Source organism: Sardina pilchardus, chromosome 23, assembly GCF_963854185.1.
Source record: "Sardina pilchardus chromosome 23, fSarPil1.1, whole genome shotgun sequence".
Lineage (NCBI taxonomy): Eukaryota > Metazoa > Chordata > Actinopteri > Clupeiformes > Clupeidae > Sardina > Sardina pilchardus.
Window position 1 is genome coordinate 23,061,173 of NC_085016.1, and position 18,537 is coordinate 23,079,709.

An 18,537-nucleotide genomic window follows, 5' to 3' on the forward strand; every position below is an offset into this window, starting at 1 on the left:
GGTTTCCGGGAAATAGGTCCACAAAAACTGTAAAACTGATTTGGAAGCTCCCATCATGTGATGTCCAGCATTTCACTATTTAACAGAGACATCAACTGTGGCCATTCAAAGTACCCACTCTAAATTTTGACCTTTGGTAAGACTGGATGCAGGATGCTCTCCTCAACTAAACGCAGCGAGTTAATTTTCTTTGTTAACGGGAAAAGGGTAAGTAGATCCTTTCATTTAGTTGTAGGTCTTTTCACTGTTCATTGTATTGTTTTTTTTTAATTAAAGAAACTTACTTTTTTACACTTTTTGCAAACACAGTTACACATTGCATTGGCTTTATTCCATACAGAGTATACTGTGCATTTTGTTGTTAAAACAATAAAGTGAACATATTTAATCAATGCACAATTGACTTAGCAAAACTAACATGATTGATGCGGTTTTATCTAACAAGCATTGTATTCCACTGTTACAAATAGAGCTGAAAATAACTGGTTTATGACTAGTTGTAATCCATTGTATTGCGTTGTTATAAACTAATAGCTGAAAATGACTGTGTTTTATTACTGATTTTAAATATGTAATCTAGTAAAGACAGTGCTATCAGGACATGATCTAGGACTGTGTTGTGATCTCTCACACACATGACTGTCAGGAGACGGTCATGCCTCAGATTTGCACATTATCACTCAAGGAAATACCTCCTTGACACACACACACACATTCCATCACTGTGTCCCTCTGTCAAACACACACACACACACACACACACACACACATACACACATAAAACCATGCAATACACACTATATTGTATTTCTATTTGTTTTTCTGGCGTTTGCATTAGCATTCATTATTATTATTATTTTTATTTTCTTGATTAAGATAACAGAAAATAATGCAGACCCTGAGGAGATGCTCCTTGGCTATCTCAGAAGGAAAGGTAAGCTCCTCTACCCCAGCCATTGGGTTAGTTTACAGTATATGTCAAATCTTCTGTTGAATATTGTTCAGAATGGTCTTGATGAGCACATTTCTTCATGATTGAATTGACTGAAAATCAATCTAGTACAAAACCCCCCATAAAAAACAAGTTCTTTATTAGCACAAGTGATGACCCATAGGCACTTGTTTTTGCCAAAGCAGTCATTAAATGCACATGTATGATAGACATCAAGACATTCATATTTATCACAGCACATATAGTCTGCAGAGCATGTCTTGCCACTGGTTTTGAGGGACAATGACTAGGGGTAAGATGAAGGGGTAGGTGAAGGGTAAGGGTAAGGGGTATGACACAGAAATGGGATTCAGCCCAAGTACCTACAGTACAGATAAACTTGCACTGTCAGGTGTGGAAAACAACCGCCTGACCTGAGCGAGCGTGAGCGACCGCTAATGGTATACGTACTGTATGTTCTCTTTGCAGTTGGTCTCACAGGGACAAAGTATGGCTGTGGAGGAGGAGCGTGTGGAGCGTGCACCGTAATGCTGTCCAAATACGACCCTCTCCTGGACTGCGTGCGGTATCCTTCACTCTCAAGGTCACAAGAAGATTATATCAGTTTCGTGTAATGAAGCACTGAACTGGTTCACTTGCAATATTACATTCATCATAAACAGCGTTTGGGGCAGCAGACCTTTTGTCAGGTTATTACTTAATGACTTAATAACTTGACGAAGGTCCGGGGACTGAAACGTTGTTTATAATACATTTAATATTACAAATGAAACAGACAATGTGCAGGAATTTATAGTCCAGTGCTGATGAACCTGGTCCTGGTCCTCTCTAACAGAAGACCAGAGATGCTAGAGATTTGCTCTTCAACACACCTGTTGACCTAAGAATTGTGTTAGAGGTTTGCTTTCCAACACACCTGTCCACCTAAGGGCTGCCAAAGGTTTGTTCTTTGGTGCAATCAAACATGCAACAGTTTATGTCAATATATTTTGATTAATACTGGTTTAGTCGTTAGAATCATTCATGATTATCCCCTGTGACATCCGCAACATTGACTCTCTCCCCGTTTAAATCCCGACTGAAAACTCATCTCTTCCAGCTTGCGTGTGTGTGTGTGTGTGTGTGTACGCACATTACTTGTATGCACATTACATCACATTACTTATTGTTTTTACAGCTGTTTCTTCTGTTTTAATGTTGTACAGTGTCCTTGAGTGTTTTGAAAGGCGCTTTGAAATAAAATGTATTATTATTATTATTTATTATCATAATAGTTCATCATAATAATCTCGTTTTTAGCATTGGCGGGTTACTGTGTGTGCAGCTGTGTTCCTTAGAGTGTGTTGTAGTCACTACACGGTGGTCGCCTGTCTTCAGCCCATCTGTGCGCTGCACGGCACCTCCGTGGTGACTGTGGAGGGCATCGGCAGCACCAAGACCAAACTTCACCCTGTCCAGGTACATTTGGCCCTGCTGCCCTGTGTCCGTGTCTCCATTCATCATATGCCAACATCACAGACACTCAGTCACAGAGACTTGTACAGTTCAGGTTTGGTATCAATATCTGCACTCCATTGTGAAGAATTGAAACCATGAGCTTGTTGTTGTTAATGTGTGTGTGTGTGTGTGTGTGTGTGTGTGTGTGTGTGTGTGTGTGTGTGTGTGTGTGTGTGTGTGTGTGTGTGTGTGTGTGTGTGTGTGTGTGTGTGTGTGTGTGTGTGTGTGTGTGTGTGTGTGTCCATGCTCAGGAGCGCATAGCGAAGGCTCATGGTTCTCAGTGTGGCTTCTGCACCCCTGGTATGGTGATGTCCATGTACACTCTACTGAGGAACAAGCCCCAGCCCACCATGGAGGACATCACAGAGGCACTGGCTGGTACTCTACACACACATACTTACTGTAGACACACACACACACACACACACACACATTACAAGTCATTACCAACTGAGACATTATGTCTGTATGAAACATTTGGAGGTTTTTGCACTATGATGCTAAAGTGTAACTGTTTGTTTATTCCTCTAGGGAACATTTGCCGTTGCACAGGCTATAGGCCCATCATCGATGGGTTCAAGACCTTCTGTGGCGTGAGTTGAAGTGTCATAACTTGCATGTTTGCGTTGGTATAGTATATATAGATATGTGTACCGTATGGTGTCGATGTTGCAGCTGCGTTTCAATAATTACAATCCAACACTCCAAATCCAATCCAATCCAAAAGAAAATGAATTTGTTGAAAACAACACAGCCTGTGTTATATTTAACACATCTCTGTCCAGAGAGGGACAACACATTGCTTTTGTTATTCATTTCAAGAATGTGCACAGTATGTCAGATATAGACAGCACAGTTAGTGTTGTTTCCAACACATTTATTTTAAGAGTGATTAAGATCATAATGGTTTGATCTCTCCTGCCTAGGCCACTGACTGCTGTCAAAATGGAGGTGGAGAGGAGAGGTGTTGTCGAAGTAATGGACCCTCAAACACAAATGGATGTAAAGATGTGAGTCAGTTCTTCACATCATGGCACATAATAGGGGCATTCTGTGCAACTCTAAAGATTTAGATGGGCACAAGAGATGGGTGGATAGTCTACCATCATCAAGTTACATTGGTCATATTCAAAGACTTTTGGGGGAGTTACATTGGAACTCAACTGAAGTCTGGGTGGAGACCTAGCGTCACTGAGTTTTTTTTTTTTTTTACAACAAATCGATGTGTAACAGCATGTTAATAATCTGTGTTGAATGATATTGATCTTAAATTGTTATCAATCATAATTGTATGTCATTTCAAAAGTATGGTGGCTATAGCCACTGTTCAGTATCCTGTACTACTCAATAGAGTGCAACAACCAGGGCAACAAGAGCTATGTAATAAAAAGTGTCTGGATGTCACATGTTAGGTTAACAATAAATATGTATTTTCATAAACATTTTTAATAGACTTCTGAGGAGCTCTGTGACATGGAGAATGTCTTACCACTGGACCCAACTCAGGATCTCATATTTCCACCTGAACTTATGGTCAGTAGCCAACTATCAGCTCTGATTGTCGTGCAAAAATGCTTCACTCTACTTGCTGATTTAACTTTACCCACTCAAGTCATCTTGTTTACCTTTGACTGAGTTATGTTACTGTATGTCAGTGTGTGTTAAGAGAGCTTGACTCTGCACCACTTTATTTGGTTGAGTCAATAAATCTCCTTTTTTTTTTACAATGCTGTGTTCACTAACCTCCGGTGAGTACGATTGCTCTGATTCTCATTCTTACATGACGTTGTTGTGTTCACTAACCTCTGATGAGTGTGATTGCTCTGATTCTCATTCTAACATGAAGCTGATGGGGAAAAGTCACGAGACCCACCGCTTATGCTTCAAAGGGGAAAGAGTGAAGTGGATTTCAGTGGAGGAGCTGGATGATCTGCTAGAACTGAAAGCTGAACATCCTGATGCTAGACTGATCGTTGGAAACACTACTGTGGGTGAGTCAAAGCAATAGACCTCTGAAGTTCTCCTGCAAAAAAGAACCAAAACAGCCATCTTTGCCCATATAAGGAGATCCAGGTGTTAATTGGAGCTAACTACCATGGCAAGTTAGCTTTGGGGTAGCAAAAATCATACCGCAGATCACAGTACCCATTCGAAGGCAGAAGACAAAAGTGTGTGGAGCAGAACGTCTGCATTTCAGATTTCTTTGTCCCCACAAGAGTTTAACAGGTGCAATAATTCAAAATCCCATTGTTATTTTCCCATAAGAAACATCGTAAGATACCAGAGCTTGTAGGCAAACTTCAGAGGTCTATGGCTCATCTCCATCTGACGGAGTCATCACAGATCGTTTCCCAAAGCCCCCTTCTTACCTAACTCCTCACAGATCATTGGGTGACTCGAATGCCTATTATTTATTCTCATGTGTCTGATGATGCATATTCCATCCCGTGATCCACAGGACCCAAGATGGTGCTGAAGGATGCACACCACCCATTGATTATCTATGCTGGAGGGATTTCAGAGCTGAGGACAATTCAGTGGACTGACCAAGGTAATCAATCAATCAATCAATCAATTAGTTAATGAATCTCAGCATCTGATAACAAACCATAATAACCATATCAGCAACATGTCTATCTCTTCACTTGTAAAGCATATTGACTTCATTTAGGAGAGCCATTTATGCTCTATCCTTTATTATGATAGACAGTGCTGATATACTTTGCATTAATCAGTTTTATCTATATTATCATATGTTTGCTCTCTGAGCTTGTTTTTTTTTTTTTTTTAAGTTGGACATTTCCACACCAGTTGTGTCATGGAAGAGTAGATGTAAAGCTAGTCTGTCTTTGGATCAGTTGTGTCACAGGAGAGGAAATGTAAAGCTAGCGTGTCTTTGGACCTGTTGAGTCTCAGCAGAGAATATGTAAAGCCAGCCTCTCTTTGGACGTCCTTCCCAGGTGTGACTGTAGGTGCTGCGTGCACTCTGTCCGTGCTGAAGGAGACTCTCGAGGGGGCTGAGCGGCAGCTGGGGCCAGAGAGGAGCAGAGTGGCCCAGGCCTTAGTGACCACGCTACGGTGCCTGGCCAGCAAGCAGATCCGCAACATGGCCGTAAGTCTTTCTCATTTCTCCAGGCCTTCAACACGGTCGTGAGTCTTTTCTCATTTCCCCAGGCCTTTAACATGGCCGTGAGTCTTTCTGTGATGTCTGTGCTGGTTTGGACATCTTCCATCACCAGCCACCAGCTTCATGAACAGTGAACCTGAACCATCTCTTATGCCACCTTCTCTTGCAGCCCTTGCAAGACATTCTCTATCTGTGACATTTGGCTTACATATGTATACTGTATATGATGTCCTTTATATTGTTGTCATATTGTACGCTGTCTATACTGTATTAGATATTGCATACAGTATGTATTTTGATATTATGTATAATGTATATTTTCATATTTTTAAATAGTTTGTTTGTATATAGTGCACTGCTAGTCTACCAAGGGCCACCCTAACGGTCGGCAACCTGCCAAGCCACAGACTGATGATGTGAAATATTGTATTCGTATTCACAGACTATTGGGGGAAACATCCTAAGTGCCGACCCTAAATATGACCTGAACAGCATCCTGGCAGCAGCAGGGTGCACTCTCAAGGTCATCTCAAAAGGTGTCTGACTCGCTTCCTACTGCTTACCATTACTGCCATATTATTTCCTGTCATGTCTCATTTCATACATTCTGATCTGTATAGATTATGTTGGATGTATTATGTTGAATGTATTTTCCTTCCTAGATGGGACACGACAGATCCCGCTGGATGAAAACTTCTTTGCCGGGTTTGGCAAGACAATCCTAAAGCCCAGTGAGATTCTTCAGTCTGTGCACATTCCCTTCACTGGACCTGTGAGTTCCTTAAATCAATTTCTGGAGCTCCTCACAGATTTGAGCCATAGTCTTTAACACACTCGTCTCATTCCAGCTCTTATTGTGTTTGCTTGTTGTAAATGTTCCTGCCTGTACATCATTTAAGCATATCAGTTGTTGTCCTATGAGAAATGATATGAACAATCTTAAATTGATATGGCAACTGTTGACAGTTATACCATGACCATATCAGATTTCTGTTTCCCTTTTAAATCAAACTTTGGTCCATACAGTACATAGCCATGGTTTTACTTCCTCCTCATTGCTTTAATGGTCTTTCATAGCTTATAATGCTCTTTGGCACACCGTTTGTTATTCAAGCTATTTATATGTAAGCATGATTTGTAGGTCTATTAGGAGTGACTATCTGACCACTCTCTCTCTCTTTCTGATTATCTGATTACACTGTCTGTCTCTCTAATCACACTGTCTCTCTGACTATTCTGTTTCTCTCTCTCTCTCTCTCTCTCTCTCTCTCTCTCTCTCTCTCTCTCTTCCTTGTCCTGCAGTGGGAGTTTGTGTGTGCCTTCCGTCAGGCCCAGCGGAGAGAGTTTGCCTTCTCCACGGTGAACGCTGGCATGAAGGTGACCCTGAAGGAGGGCACCGACGAGGTGGAGTCCCTGCAGGTGTTCTACGGAGGGATGGGCCCCACGCTGGTCAAAGCCAGACACACCTGCTCAGAGCTCACAGGACGGTAGGTGGCGTTTTTACAGGTGTTTTGACGCAATTGCACAGAGCTCACAGGGCGTTAGGTGTGAGGCTCACTATCGTTCTGGTTAGCCACATGCTAGCAGACTAGGGATCAGTTCAGCCAATGACTGTAAAAAAACAGTGTTTGTTGAGTCTTAAGCCAGGAGGAACTGAAAAACAGTAGAGATTTAACCAAATATTCTAGACAAACCTGTCCAATCTGTCGAAAAGTACCTCTGGCTCCCAAAATCACTTACTGTGCAGACATAATGGGTTGGCTATACTTGCTACATTGGAGTCAATGTTGGCAAATAGCCAAACCATTTTAGCTTCACTGCTTCATGATGTACCTACCTGGTGCCGTTCTGGCCTTACTCTGGACCAAGCCTGGTTCAGGTCCGTCCTGCAGTTAGCTGCCGTGTGTTAGGGGTTGATGGCGTTTTTTTCTTGTCCTCAGGCCCTGAACAGAGGAGATGCAAATAGCTGCTTTTTGTTGGGTCCATTCTGCAAGTAGCTTCTTGTTGTTGTTTTCTTGTCCTCAGGCCCTGGAGAGAGGAGCTACTGGAGGATGCCCTGGTGCTTCTGCGGGAGGAGATGGATCTGTCCCAGGGAGCCCATGGAGGGCGGGAGGAGTACCGCGAGACCCTGGCACTCAGCTTCTTCTTCAAGTTCTACATGCACGTCCTGCAGGAGCTCAGGGAGAAGGTAGCCTACTACTGTGCCTGACTTCCTGTCCTGTTTTTTTGAGCAAAACGTTTGTTTTTGTTCTTGTATTTTTGTTTTTGTCTGGGTGGGAGATTTTAAGTAACAGGCTGTTACTTAATAATTAAGATTTATGACCCAATGATGAAAATAAATTCATAATGTTAGTTAATGTTTCAATGACTAAATTAATCCAAACTCGATGGGTGTTGCATAGCGTTTAGGCTGTAATGTGCTGCAAATGGGATGAAATTAACTTTATTTGGCAGGATCTGTGTATCAGTGACATACCACTGGATCACCTCAGCGCTCTGAAGCCCTTCAGCAATGACGCTCCACAGGGACAGCTCTCTTACCAGGTTTGGCATGGCGGAGCCATTCATGTTCATGTCAGTTTTCAGATGCTAGTTATGTCTGGTGGTATTGAGTTAGCTCTCGTTTTGGATGCAGCTAGTTACTGAGGCCCAGTCCTCCAAGGATCCAGTGGGACGGCCCAGAATGCACCAGGCTTCGTACCAGCAGGCCACGGGTGAAGCACAGTACTACGATGATATACCACCTGTCAGAGGAGAGCTCTTTGTTTCTATGGTGACCAGCACGAGAGCTCATGCCAAGATTCTGTAAGCTGATATTTTTTTTTTATTTGTGTCATTAGAATGATGGGAGTTTTGGTTTTTGAAGAGATTATGTAAATCTACACATTATAATTTACAATTTATTCATTTAGCTGACACTTTTTTACAGAGACTTTTGTAGAGACAATGAGGGATAATATTCAAGATATAGTGCAATATGATTAGTTTAATAGCAAATACGGCACACCATATAAAACCGTTTTTGTAGTGGTAGTGCAGCGTTTAAGTAAATAAAGAGGATGTGTTCAAGAGAGATGGTGGTTGAGAGAGAAAGAGGTTGAAGTTTGGTGAGTTATCTACTGTTTTCTCTTCACAAACCAGTTCCATTGACGCCTCAGAGGCTCTTGCTATGCCAGGGGTCGTAACCTTCGTCTGCTCCGCCGATGTCCCTGGCCAGAACCGAAGGCTGTGGTTCAACAACGTTGAGGAATTATTCGCTGAAGAGGAGGTATCCACATAATTTGTCATTAGTTGTTTATACCATTCTGTTGTGTCTGCACTTGGAACCACACCACTAGGTGTCAGTATAATGTCACGTAATGTGGTTGACAGGGGGTGGGGAGAAGGACAGGTATGAGTTTGGATCTAAAATTGTACTTGCTACCATGCTTGATTAAAGGAGCTGTAGTTAAAATTCTGCCTCCTGTGCTTTTAGTACTTTAAACGTATCGCTCACATTCACCACCCCTAAACTCAGGGATTATATTGACCTAATCCTGATCTGTATATTATATAGAATACTATTCAGATACTGATTCTTGCATGTATGTTGTTTTATAGATGATGTGTTACAGCCTTGGCACAGTATGTGTGTCATTGTGTAGGTGATACAGTACAGTATATTACAGCCATGGCATATGTGTCATTGTGTAGGTGATAGAGTATGTCTTACAGCCCTGGCATATGTGTCATTGTGTAGGTGATACAGTATATTACAGACCTGGCATGTGTGTCGTTGTGTAGGTGATGTGTGTGGGTCAGATAATTGGTGCAGTGGTGGCTGAGACTCGCGAGCTGGCCAAGAGGGCAGCAGGGAGGGTCAAGCTGACGTATGAGGAACTGCTCCCTGTGTTCTTCACCATACAGGTAAAACACATTGGACAAGATTCAGACTGTGTGCACTCTTAAAATGAATGTGTTGGAAACAACACACCTTGTGTTGTTTTTAACACTTATCTGTGTCCAGATTGGGACAACACAGTTTGTGTTGTTTCCTTTTTTTATATATATATATTTGTACACAATATGTGTTGAAAATAACACAACTTGCGTTGTTTTTTTTAACACATCTCTGTCTCCAGATAGGGACAACACAGTTATTTTAACATTGTAGAAATACAGTGGGCCCTAATTTAAATGCTGGTCAAAGTGCAAAGTTCCTGCGTATGAACTATAGATAATAGCCTTGGTGTTAAATTACAAAACACATTTTGCCTAGTTATTGATTTAACCCAATAGATTAAATGGCCGGTTTCCCCTACATGGATTATGTCTAGTCCTAGACTAAATGGAAACTTCAGTGGAAATCTCCCTTGAAAATATATTTTTGTCTTGGACTAGTCCATACAGAAAACTGGCTGAACAAGTTTATTACAACTGTATCCAGGTTCAGAGGATTATAATAATAGACAACATTTGTTGTTGTTTATAAAGGAGGCCATAGAGCATGAGTCTTTCTTCAACCCCAAGAGGAAACTGGAGCGAGGCGATGTGGACAAGGTCTTTGAGGAAGTGGACTGCATCTTAGAAGGTAACACCAGACACAGAGTAACACTTCAGGTCTTTCTAGAGCATATTCTTATCGCAGTGTTATTTTCATGAGTGCTATGAAAGGTTGTATTCTGGTGCTCATTTCTGTGTCTTTGGTTCTGTTATGTCTATGGATGTGTCTGTGGTCCGGTTATGTTTGTGAGTGTTGCTGCGGTAACCGTCTTTTTCTGTGTCTGTGTATCTGTGATGCTGTTCCGTCTGTGAATGTGTCTGTGGTCCTGTTTTGTTTGTGAGTGTTGTTGTGGTAACCGTCTTCCTCTGTGATGGACACAGGTGAGATGTACATGGGCGGTCAGGAGCACTTCTACCTGGAGACCCAGGGGGTGATCGCCGTGCCGCGGCCGGAGGCGGGCGAGATGGAGCTGTTTGTGGCCAGCCAGCACGCTGCGTACACTCAGGTGAATGATGTGTCCACCTCACCTCATGCCTCATCACTTTAGACTAAACAAGCTCAAAAGACCAGAGGACCATCTAGATATGGCATATCTATCGCTAGTTTTTATCTGATGATCAGACTTAAATCATTTTGTTTTATTCAGAACTGTATAGAAAACTGAGAGCTATCCAATGTGTGGATTCAGGTCTTGCCTTGTATGTGGAAAAAAAGGAATGTAATATTACGCGGGAGTGGTGACCTGTCAGCATAATCTCCAACAGGAAGTGGTGGGCACCACTCTGGGCATTGATGCCAATAAAATCACCTGCCATGTGAAGAGGCTTGGGGGAGGCTTTGGGGGGAAAGTCATGAAGATCGCCTCCCTATCAGCCATCGCAGCTACAGCTGCACACAAGTACGAGATCTCACACACACACACACGGTTGTGTACTGTATATTTTGGGTCTTGTATTGTGCTTCATGTAATGTATACTGTATTGTGTTCATGCAGGACTGGACGAGCAGTTAGATGCGTCTTAGATCGGGGTGATGACATGCTGATCACTAGTGGAAGACATCCGTTCCTGGGGAAGTATAAGGTGTGTGATCCAGTGGCCTTCTGGGATGCATCAGGATTTGGTTTTGGTCCTCCAGCAACATGGCACAGGGAACTGATGTTATTGATACTGATATTTTTTATTAGGTTGGCTTTATGAAAGATGGGACAGTTATGGCAGTGGACATGGCGTACTACAGCAATGGTGGATGTACACTGGACGAGTCCTCATTTGTGAGTTCATTAAATGAAGATAAAGAACCAAACAAAAGCAAAGTGAAACAAATAAACAGACAAACAAACAAACAAACAATCAGGCTATGATTATGTCCTGTATCTATGATAAATAAATAAACATAATTAGTCCTGTATTCTGTATCTATCAGCCATGACGTCATACTTTCTGTTGCATGTCTGCGTATGTATGTCAGTCCATCTGTGAAGCTTATTGCGTCTGCCCCACCATGCTCCCAGATCATGGAGAAAGCTCTCCTTCACATGGACAACGGCTACCGGATCCCCCACATGCGTGGACGCGGCCTGGTGTGTAGGACCTACCTGCCCTCCTACACGGCCTTCCGCGGTTTCGGCGGGCCGCAGGGACTGACCATGATCGAGAGCGTCCTGCAGGAAGTGGCCACACACTGCGGTCTGTCCGCTGAGAGGGTGAGGAATGTGAAGAACGCTGTTAAAATGGTCTCCTCGGCTTCACTCCAAATGGAGACGCCGTTGACCAAGTTGATCCAGTGTAGTAGAGCAGGTAAAAAGTTGATGCTGGCTTGCGAGGGTAGTTCTTTATTCTGGATGTTAGCGCATATCTCCAAGCACAATGGCATAATGTTACAACAATGTTACAGTACATAGTGAAAGCCAAGGTAACATTGAAGCACAGAACAGTGCTATTGGTGGCTAGTTATAATGCCCTAAGACACATTCAAGTCTGGGGTCAAACAAAAGGGGGAAAGTGGGTGGTGGTATGGCCTTCTTGGGAAGATTCATTTAAGCTGTCTCCTCTGTGGTGAGCAATTAGTTAGGCACACCATTTGCCATTCTGTCTGCTTACAATAACCATTCTGTCTCAGCTATTTCTGTGGCTGAGACAAAGAGACAGGAGAAAGAATGACATACAGAAAATCACTAACATCTAACAAATGACTACACGACTCAGATGATTCAAGCTACCATTTTGTTTTTTATTGTAAATTCAAAACATTTTGAATATCAGATCAGGGGGAAAATAGATATTTTTGCGCTCAGATGACAAATTTTATAGTCCAGGTGCGTTAGAACCAAAAAGATCTGTGAGGAAGAGGATAGGGGTGGTTCGCACACTGAAAACTGACAAGACTAGACAGACTGACTAGACAGAGTCTTTGCAAAAGAAGTGAGGCGAGCAGTGAGAATAACCGAATTAATATCATCAGCTCATAAAGATTTGGTGCGTCTATTCATTCATGTTATGTCTGAATTTTTATGTTTTAATATGGTAAATGGACTGCATTTATATAGCGCTTTTATCATCTTCTGCGAGCACCCAAAGCGCTTTACATTACCATGCCTCACATTCAGCCATACACACACCGACGGCGGTGTGTGAATGGCTGCCATGCAAGGCACCAACCTGCTCACCGGGAGCACTGGGGTTAGGTGTCTTTTTTTATCAAAGTTATAGAACATAAATTGGATATGATGTAATTAATAACCTTAAACGTACTGTGATGAAATATCCCTCCCAGTCGTCTGTGCTTTGTGGTGGAGAGAGAAAAAGAGAGAGAGAGAGAGAGAGAGAGAGAATCTTTTGTGCTGCATGACATCACACTGATATGTGATTAACTAAAAGAACAAGAATATCCAGAAATTAACAGCTCCTAATGTCCAGGAATAACTGGCCCCTAATGTCCAGAAATAATTAGCCTCTAATTGTCCAGGAATAATTGGCTTCTGATACCCAGGTGCGGCAATTGAACATGTACAGAGATGAGGAGTCCCTCACCCACCATGGGCAGCTCTTCAGCCCCGGCGCCATGCTCCGCTGCTGGGAGGAGTGTCTGGACAAGGCCCAGTACCACACACGGAGGCAGGCCATCCAGCTCTTCAACGCCCACAACTACTGGAGGAAGAGAGGAATCTGTGCTGTGCCCCTCAAGTTCGGCATCGGCTTCTCCAAGGGCTTCTACAACCAGGTGAGGAGTGTGGGAGTGAAGGCCCCATCACAGTGCACACGGCATGTCGTAATCAAATGTGGTAGGGGCTTAACACTACCTGGAATGGGAGAACAACAGCGTTGTGTCGACATTTCATTTGATGTGTTACACTCACATTTATTCCTTTAGGAGACGCTTTCATCCAAAGCGACTTACAAAAATTAGGAATAGGTTTTGGTTTGATGTGTTACTACAGATACGCCTGTTAGACTGCATCACAGAGTGGTCTATGTACGGGATAATGGACGACACGCCGTGCGGTTATTCAAAGTTAATGCACGTTCTAGACGGTGATACGGCCCGACGCGAAGCGAAGCGTCTAGAAAAGTGCATTAACTTTGAATAACCGCACGGCGTGAAGTCCATTATCCCGCTTATTCCACTGTTGCCACTGCGTTGTGTTCGTTTCCGGTGCTAATTTAAATGTTTTAATCGCTAGAACTGTTTTGTTTGTAGAACTACTTTTCCCAGACACATTTCAACTAATTTCTCAAACTGCGGTTACTAGTTCTAAATGGATGGTTGCTATGGCCAAAAGCCAGTCGTTAGTTCTAATCTCCCGTTGTCAAGCTGGCATATCCCAAGATTCTGATGAACGTTGACTTTGAAAGATTGCTATTTTTCTTAGCCTACTGCCACCTAACTAGCTAAATGACACCTCTGTCATATGCTAAACGTTACTATGATCTGAACGTCTGTATTTTACAGCTTGTATGTAACGTGACAGTGCATTTAAACTTCACAACAAGTTTGGCGAATTAATATTCAAGTGTGATACGGTCAAAAACATTGGAACTACTTCATAGCCGTGCGTATATCTAAAGTTAATGCACCCCCTTCTAGAACGCAGGACAATGGGGAACTCAACCGAGCAGTGGAATAATCCGTATTAATTGTTTATCTACAGTATGCGTCGCTTGTCTCTGATGTGTGTCCCCTCAGGGTGCGGCCCTGGTGAACATCTACAAAGACGGCTCTGTGCTGGTGTCTCACGGAGGGACGGAGATGGGGCAGGGCATCAACACCAAAGCCATACAGGTCTGGACGCTCGGAATTTCCCTATTAGCCACGGCTTATACATTGGGCACTTCTCATTCGTCTTTTTAGTCTATCCTCCCTTCCCTCCTCGGTCCTCTTTTCCACTGATCTAGAGTAAGAATGATGGGGCGGCAACAATGGGATTGTCTATTCAGTGTTCTTCATAGATCAGTGGGAACGAGCCGGAGGACCAAGGAAGGAAGGAAGGGAGGATAGATAAAAAGATGAATGAGAGGCGCACAATTGATTTTGCAAAAGCTATGAGTTTAATACACGGGGACAGTTAATGCGGTATTAAAATGGTTTTGTTTCTTCTAACTTACATAAAACACTGACGTGCATCTTACACAATGCGGCTAATACACAGAGGACATTACTGTAGAGTGTAGACGATACCAGTCCAAAACATCAAATGCCTCTATTGATCTGAATCAGAGTATTGAGTCTAATATTGATCTGTGATCAAGAACACATGCTGTCCTGTTGCTGAAATACTTGTTAAGTACTTATACTGTAACTGAAAATGATGTTAGCCACCATCTGTTTCATGATTGTTACTGCAGATTGCTAGCCGCATTTTGAAGGTGCCCATGTCGCTGGTCCACATTAAGGAGACGTGCACGGGGAATGTGCCCAACGCTGCCCCCTCAGCAGCCTCCTTTGGCACCGACGCAGTGGGCATGGCAGTAAAGGTGCGCCGCTACACCCATACCCAGTGGTGTAGTCTAGTTAGCTGTAGTGGATATACTGTGATGTAGTAGTTAGCTGTAGTGGGTATACTGTTATCAACTCCAAATGTTAATACATATCCTTGCCTATTTTAAGTGCATATACTGAGATGGTGATGCTTTTTAAGTGGGTATACTGCGTACAGACAATATTTATACAGTATTTCATGCCTTTCATAGGATTACTGTCACTTTAACAACTTAGCTTCCATGTTCAGTGTTGTTTCATGTTTGTTTCTAGTATCTGTTTCTGCACAGAGTGTCATTTACCGGTGCATGTGTGTGTGTTTCTGCAGAGAGTGTTATTTGCTGGAGCGTGTGTGTGTGTTTCTGCAGAGAGTGTTGTCCCTGTAGCATAGTGTTTTCGGTTAGAGTGCTAGAACTACAGTAAATGCCCCTGTCTATGTGCTGTTACAGGATGCTTGTGAGAAATTAATGAATCGCCTGGAGCCAGTGATGCAAAAACATCCAAACTACTCTTGGCCTCAGCTGGTATGAAATTCACTCTCACGGATAAATGGGAATTATGACCTTTTTTATCCTATTAAAGACAACAACAGCCATTGTTTTGTTTTTTGTTTTTAACAGATTGTTGAAGCATACTGCCAGAAGATTAGCCTCTCTACCACTGGCTTCTTCATGTGAGTGTGTTATAAACAAGGGGATTACAAAAAGCGTTTTACAACTGAATTCATTACAGTAGTTTACTTTAGACTAGTGAAAGTGCATTCTTCATAAATGTACAACACACATTCATACAGAAAATATGCAAGAAATATGACATATGCAGAAACGTTATATCTGCAGAGAATGTTTTTAGGCCTCTGTTCAATAAAGCTGATAAAACTGTTTATTGAAATACATTTCCCATGATGCCCTGGTTGTGTGCAGGGGTCCCCACACTAACGTGGACTGGGAGAAAGGTGAGGGGAACGCCTACTACTATTTCACCTTTGGGGCCTGCTGCTCCGAGGTGGAGATCGACTGCCTTACAGGAGACCATAAGGTAAAAGCTGTGTGTGTGTGTGTGTGTGTGTGTGTGTGTGTGTGTGTGTGTGTGTGTGTGTGTGTGTGTGTGTGTGTGTGTGTGTGTGTGTGTGTGTGTGTGTGTGTGTGTGTGTGTGTGTGTGTGTGTGTGTGTGTGTGTGTGTGTGTGTGTGTGTGTTGCAACTCACCCCCACCAACCCCCCATCAGACCAGCGTCAGCCAATGACTCTTCCCATATGTGTCATTAAGACCGTGATTTGTTTATATTGCAGAACATCAGGACTGATATTGTAATGGATGTTGGACAGAGCCTGAACCCAGCTCTGGATATTGGACAGGTAAGTAGATGGAGCTGTCTGATGAATGAAATGTATTTGAAATATGAAATGTATTTGAATAAATGTAAAGAAATATAAATCTGCTGAGATACATGGAAAACAAACTCAGTTTTTTGTTTCCTGGTAGGTATTAGCATTGTGAGAATATATATTTATTTATAATTGAATTTAATATATTTACACCAAATATAGCCTATATTTCACCTAGAGCCCCGCAGAAAAACACATGATGCCAACGTATATGTAGCCGTATGTGTGTATGATGAGTTGATTCCTGAAGGCTCTCAGCAGCGTGGTGGTTGTTGTGCTGTGCGTGTCCTGAGCAGACGGAGGGAGGCTTTGTGCAGGGCGTGGGCCTCTACACCATCGAGGAGCTGCGCTTCTCCCCGGAGGGGGTTCTGCTGACCCGCGGGCCGGCGCAGTACAAAGTGCCGGCGCTCTCTGATGTCCCCACGCAGCTCAACGTCCACCTGCTGCCTGACTCTCATAACCCCCACGCCATCTACTCATCCAAGGCAAGGCAACGCACGCGCGCACACACACACAAAACCCATACATACAACACATACACCCTCCTAATTACCGCCACGCCATCTGCTCATTCAAGGCAAGGCAACACACACACACACACACACACACACACACACACACACACACATGACACACATACACACACACACACACACTCCTGATTACACAAAATGCATACTGTACACACACACACACTCCTGATTACTATCTACTCATCCAAGGCAAGACACACACACACACACACACTCCTGGATTGATATATACTGGAGTTTTAGGTGCTATATAAATATAGTATTCAGTAAAAGACTGACTGACTGATTGATTGATTGATTGATTGATTGATTGATTGACATTCACACCGATGTTGTCCCTGCACTTTGTCTGGTGTCTGCAGGGGATTGGCGAGCCGCCCGTGTTCTTTGGCTGCACCCTCTTCTTTGCCATAAAGGAGGCCATCGCGGCTGCCCGCAGCGAGCGAGGCCTGAGTGACTGCTTCTCCTTGAGCTCCCCCGCCACCGCAGAGAAGATACGCATGGCCTGTGAGGACCACTTCACCAAGATGGTATGGACAGTTACTTTATTTGGGCCTTTGTCATGTGAGCTTATGTACTGTATCACAGTAGAGAGAGACAGGAAGTGAGGGGGAGAGGGAGGAAGTGACTGCAGGGGTCTGGAAATGACCGCTGGCCAGACTCGATCCTTGGGTTGTCGTGGGCACGTAGATCCCAGTTAGTCGTTCAGATAAGCTGTTGTGTTGGATTTGACTATATTTTAACCCTTAAATGGTCGGATTTTTTTTTAAGGCCCCCTCTGCACAGAAAGGACCCCGCCGACCGTGGAAAATCAATGTTTGAGCCCATGAGGACATCAGAAGTAACTCACTCACAAGAAGAGAAGAGAAGAGAAGAGGAGGGTAAAAAACTTAACAGGGTTTAAATTATGTAGTCAATAGGTTCAGTGGCTTCTACCATCATTGTGCATGCTGCCACAGCTAAGATGGCCTGGCATGCCTCGCGTGACATTTAGTAACACTTAACTACCTACCAGTCTGGAGCCAGAGCCATGCTGCTGAGCCAACACACCACAATGCTGTGCGTCAATTACTTACTGAAAGAAAATAAAAAAAGCTGAAAAAGAAAATGTGTTATTATTATTATTATTATTAATAAATAATGTACTGTTGTTACATAATGCAATGGAACAGAGTTGTAATGTTGCTCTTTAGCCTCATTTTTTATTATACATTGAACTCTCCCTTGAAATATTTGCCCAGCAGCTGCACACTGTGTGTGTGTGTGTGTGTGTGTGTGTGTGTCCTTAAGATCAATAATAAGCAGAGTTGCCCCCCAGACTGTAGCCCTGTAGCTGTCAATAGCTGGCTGCATTAACTCGGCAGTTGCCTGTCTGCCTGTATACAGTACCCACTGAAATCTGACCTACATTGGCCTTGCTGTAAAGCAGGTGAATGACTCAGCAGATTGCACAGGGGGGTATTCTAGAAAGCAGGTTTACTGGCTTAAATGGATATGCTAACCCAGAGTTTGTGGTAAACCTGGGATTTCAGTTCCACAATGATCAGGCTATACAAGTCACTATGGTAACATTATCTGAAC

The 18,537-nt window shown here is 43.1% G+C and overlaps 1 protein-coding gene across 1 annotated transcript; it reads left to right on the forward strand.

The window, feature by feature from the left end:
* The first annotated feature begins 153 nt into the window (after positions 1–153).
* On the forward strand, positions 154–17,944 carry aox5 (aldehyde oxidase 5). The gene is made up of 35 exons (XM_062527475.1): positions 154–207; positions 877–934; positions 1,421–1,517; positions 2,302–2,410; positions 2,701–2,827; positions 2,981–3,042; positions 3,376–3,459; positions 3,902–3,982; positions 4,296–4,440; positions 4,908–5,000; positions 5,410–5,561; positions 6,019–6,112; positions 6,239–6,348; positions 6,879–7,063; positions 7,602–7,764; positions 8,031–8,120; positions 8,212–8,381; positions 8,718–8,844; positions 9,360–9,482; positions 10,050–10,146; positions 10,440–10,564; positions 10,824–10,957; positions 11,054–11,141; positions 11,246–11,332; positions 11,573–11,764; positions 13,051–13,281; positions 14,245–14,340; positions 14,904–15,032; positions 15,486–15,560; positions 15,657–15,709; positions 15,960–16,074; positions 16,328–16,393; positions 16,720–16,908; positions 17,319–17,486; positions 17,728–17,944. Exons 1-35 carry the CDS (start codon positions 154–156, stop codon positions 17,776–17,778), a joined length of 4,020 nt encoding a protein of 1,339 aa, XP_062383459.1. The 3' UTR covers positions 17,779–17,944.
* The last annotated feature ends 593 nt before the right edge of the window (positions 17,945–18,537 follow it).